The sequence below is a fragment of the Bison bison genome, unplaced genomic scaffold (genome assembly GCF_000754665.1).
Source record: "Bison bison bison isolate TAMUID 2011002044 unplaced genomic scaffold, Bison_UMD1.0 scf7180017862275, whole genome shotgun sequence".
NCBI lineage: Eukaryota > Metazoa > Chordata > Mammalia > Artiodactyla > Bovidae > Bison > Bison bison.
The window spans coordinates 1,083,118-1,087,292 of record NW_011492847.1 but is presented as its reverse complement, the minus strand read 5'-3'; the positions used below and the strand labels follow the sequence as shown (position 1 = coordinate 1,087,292).

General features: G+C 37.1%; 1 protein-coding gene across 1 annotated transcript in view; it reads left to right on the top strand.

Annotated features, from left to right (window-relative positions):
* The first annotated feature begins 415 nt into the window (after nucleotides 1–415).
* Nucleotides 416–4,175, top strand: part of CCDC152 (coiled-coil domain containing 152) — a 36,993-nt gene continuing 33,233 nt past the window's right edge. Inside the window, exons 1-2 of the mRNA XM_010832811.1 lie at nucleotides 416–502; nucleotides 2,212–2,317. Coding sequence (XP_010831113.1) covers nucleotides 416–502; nucleotides 2,212–2,317 — 193 coding nt within the window. The remainder of the gene's footprint in view (nucleotides 503–2,211; nucleotides 2,318–4,175) is intronic.

The window sequence follows — 4,175 nt, the reverse complement described above, 5'->3', positions numbered from 1 at the left end:
CAAGAATACTGGAAATGAGTAGCTATATTTAAAAGCCATGTATCAGACTTAGTAATGCATCAGATTTTAAATGCAGTCATATTGATGGCAAAGAGCTGAGTGATGAATGGTGACATAATTTTTGTGTAATAGGGACAAATAATTTCTACATATGCACATATCATTGCACTAATTATAGATTTGTTTAGAGAAAACTTGGCTGGAGTGGCTGTGTAGAAGAGTAGAGAAGCCTTAATTCATTTGATCGTTGTTAATAATGGGGGTATAATAAAAATTCTCTTGAGTGCAATGGAGCTCAAGTATGTGCTCTATGAGTGGAATACAGGAACTTTAGTATTTGAACTATTATCATTATTATAGTGCTTTGTATTTTGTTTGTTTGTTTTAACACTATCTACTCTTCACTAGTTTAGATATGAATCAAAACAGCGAAGGATGTATGAAAAAGATTAGCAGTGTGAATCTTGACAAACTTATAAATGACTTTTCACAGATAGAAAAGGTATGTAAAGATATCCAACAATTGTAGAATATAAGGGAAAGTGTAACAGATTTTGTCAATGGAGGGAGTTAGGGAAAAAAAAAAAAAATATATATATATATATATATAAAAAGAAGCAAGATAAAAATAATGGAAATGTATTTTTTAAGCCCCTTCTCTCTCATTTTTAAAATCTGTATTTAGAATGTATGTGGTTGTAACTCATTAATACTAGTATCAAAATGTTTTGGGGGCAAGGGAGCAAACAATTGATATACTTTTGCTAAAGTTAAAGGGGAAATACATATGTATATACCCTGGATGTCCATAAACTCAAGAATGGTTTAGTAAGGATTGAAGTGGATTCAATCTTCAATCTCTTACTCTTATGACTAATTTCCTTTTTAGTCTTTCCTGTTCTATCTGTTCCCTTTTCTCTTTTGCCTAAAAGCAGACCTGTTTGAAGTCCCCCTCCCAAACTCTACACAAATTATATGTCAGACCATATCCCCAAGTATATACTAGGCTTTTTGTCTCCTCTGCCTGGGAGAGGAGTAGGAATATCTGTTGAGAAATGTAAGTGGATAAATCAGATTTGGGAAGTGGATTTGTGAAATAGGAATAGGAGGAAGAATAATCCCTACCTCTATTTTCTCTCTTTTTCTTATCATCCTTCTCTATTCCTTCTTTTCCTCTGTACAATGTAGTATTGCCCTCTTAAAAAAATTTTCATGATGATGGGTATTTTCATATAATGAGCTTTTTTCCAACAATGGACTTGTGTTTTTTTAACCAAGTGATTCTGACCAAAGTAAGAGAGGAGAGAGAAAGAAATAACACTTTGGTGGGAGAAGAACTGGTACAAAGCATTTGGAGCTTAACTTGGGATTATCTCTCATATTCTTAGATATTTTAAATTAGAAATATTGTTCTTTTTTAATGTCATAATGGTATTGTGATTGTACTTTTGAGTCATCTCTTAGAGAAGCATGTAAATGATAATATTTATCAATGAAATAATATAGTGTCAAGGAGTTGCTTTGAGATAAATTCAGAAGCAATGAGAATAGAGAATGGGTAGAAGTACAGATTATACAGGATAGGTTATGAGTTGATGATTTTTGAAGGTGTTTGAAGGGTACATGGCAGTTATTACATTATTCACAAAGATATATGTTTGAGAATATTTATTCATTGACTGTAATAGCAAAAAATGGGAACAGCACAAATTTTCCTCAATAGGGAACTACTTAAATAAATTAAATTCATGAATGAAACTCAATGCAGCTGTTAAAAAGAATGAGGTAAGACTTTTACATGCTTATATGCCATCATCTCTGAGAAAGCAGTACTAAGTGGAAAATCCAAGGTGCAGAACAGAGTATAATGTGACCCTTTCCTATAGTTGTTTAGTCATAAAATATTTTGGAAATATTTATAAGGAATGGTTAGTTTTAGGAGTGGAGGTTGAATAGTTGGAAAGAAGGGAGTTCAAATTAGGTCATATTTTTACTTTTTATAACTTTTTGTAACTATTCACCTATTCTAACTTTTTATTATGTTACTCTTTAAAGATAAATTAGGAAATTGACTTATTTAAAAATGTGTGCCAAACTTAATTATTAGACTTTCAGGTATTAAATGGTTTATACTTTCATATTCTTAGGTTAAAAAAAAATCAAAATAGCGGCATTGATTTGGTAATAAAATGTATTCTGTTTCTTCTATAGAAAATGATAGAATCCAGTGGGAAGAACAATATCCTGGATATGCAGTTGGAAAAAGCTAACTGTTTATTAAGAGTAATGCAAACAAAAGAGGTCGCAATGAAACAAGGTTAGTTCTTTGCTACCTGTAGAAACAATCATTCTAATGAGTGTGCTTTTTCTATAACAGTAATTTTACATTTGTAAAATATTTTTAATTCACATAGAACTTTTCAGATTATCATTTCATTTTGTCCTTAATATAGCCCTGAAAGACTATATAGATAGGACTGATGTTATTATTCCACTTTGATAATGAAGAAACATAAACAAAGGAGGGTGATCTATCTGCATCCAGTCAGCTAAGAAATGACAAATCCAAGGCTCAGTCCAGGCCTTCAAACACATGGAAGAAGTACAGTTGAATTCCTGCCTCACAGTTACACCAGAAGAAACTTCAGATGGGTCAAAAATTTTAGTGTTAGAAAAATGCTGTCCTAGTCCCACTCGCTTCTCAGACATCCATGCCACGTGCTCTGCTCAGCTCCCAGCTGCCACCATCCCTTCTTGTGTCTACTCTGCCCCTTCTCTGTGCACCCGTTAGCCCTCAGGGAGCGTGGGAGCCTGGGCACCCAGCCTGGCATGGTGCTACTCGTTGAGAAAGTGGCATTGCTCTGCAGCACAAAGGTCTGGGACTACACTCAGTTGAACAAGCTACCTGACAACTTCTCCCCAGGCCTGGTAGTGCTGGTCTTCCCATGCAACTCATTCCTGGCATCAGGAGAACGCTAGGTACAAAGAGAGCCTGAGTTCCCTCAAGTTCAGAGACTTTTCCAGAAGTGTATGGTGAGTGGCACGCAGATGCATCTGCTCTGCAGCTTCCTGTGGAAGGCCTTGCCCTGGCCCCCTGACAACCACTGTTTTCAACAGATTCCAAGCTCATCACTTGATCTCTGTGTGCTGCAGCCATGTTGCCTGGAACTTGGAGAAGTTCCCGGAAGGTGCATCTGTGCCCAACATGGAAACACTGCTGTCCTAGGAACCCAGCTATGCCTAGGGCTCCCCTCCTACTTCTGCTGTTTGCCAATCACAGTGATACACTCTTTGTGGGTTTCATCCATATTTCCTCTAAACCTGCATGGAGAAACCACCTGATGACCAGGAAAATCCCCCTAGATGAATGTTAGTCCTGTCCATCCCAACCTCCCCTTTCGTGGACCAAGCCTCCTTACTAATAAAGTGCTGGGCATCAGGAAAAGAAAAAAAGAAGCCGTATACATACACTTCCTTGTTATGTCAACTGAGAGGGTACATAATCCATAGCAACAAGCAAAACTAGCACCAAGTTTCTAATACTATCTTATTACCAAAGGAACCAGGACTTCTTGAAGAAATGGCTGATTCTAAGACGGGGGCAAGAAATATATAAGTCGAAAGCATCTTGTAGTACCAGGAAATAAAGTACTCAAAAAGGAAAAAACTGCATAATAATGGGGTATGTCAAAGATACAGGACTCAAGTGAAAAAGTACTCAATGACCAAAGCTGAAACAATTTGAGCAACAAAATAAAATAGTATTAGATTAAAACCCCAGGTATATCCATGAGTACACATTCATAAAAATAAATGAATAAATAAATATATGGGGTGAAGAGATAAATCTCTGCAGAATTCCAAATAGCTTATGTAAATGACTTGGCCTCAAGGAAATATAACACGGCACTCATCAGGTGTGGGCTGTGTACAGTGATTTTTTTCACTATCAGATCAGATCAGATAAGTTGCTCAGTCATGTCCAATTCTTTGCGACCCCATGAATCGCAGCACGCCAGGCCTCCCTGTCCATCACCAACTCCCGGAGTTCACTCAGACTCACGTCCATCGAGTCAGTGACACCATCCAGCCATCTCATCCTCTGTCGTCCCCTTCTCCTCCTGCCCCCAATCCCTCCCAGCATCAGAGTCTTTTCCAATGAGTCAACTCTCTGC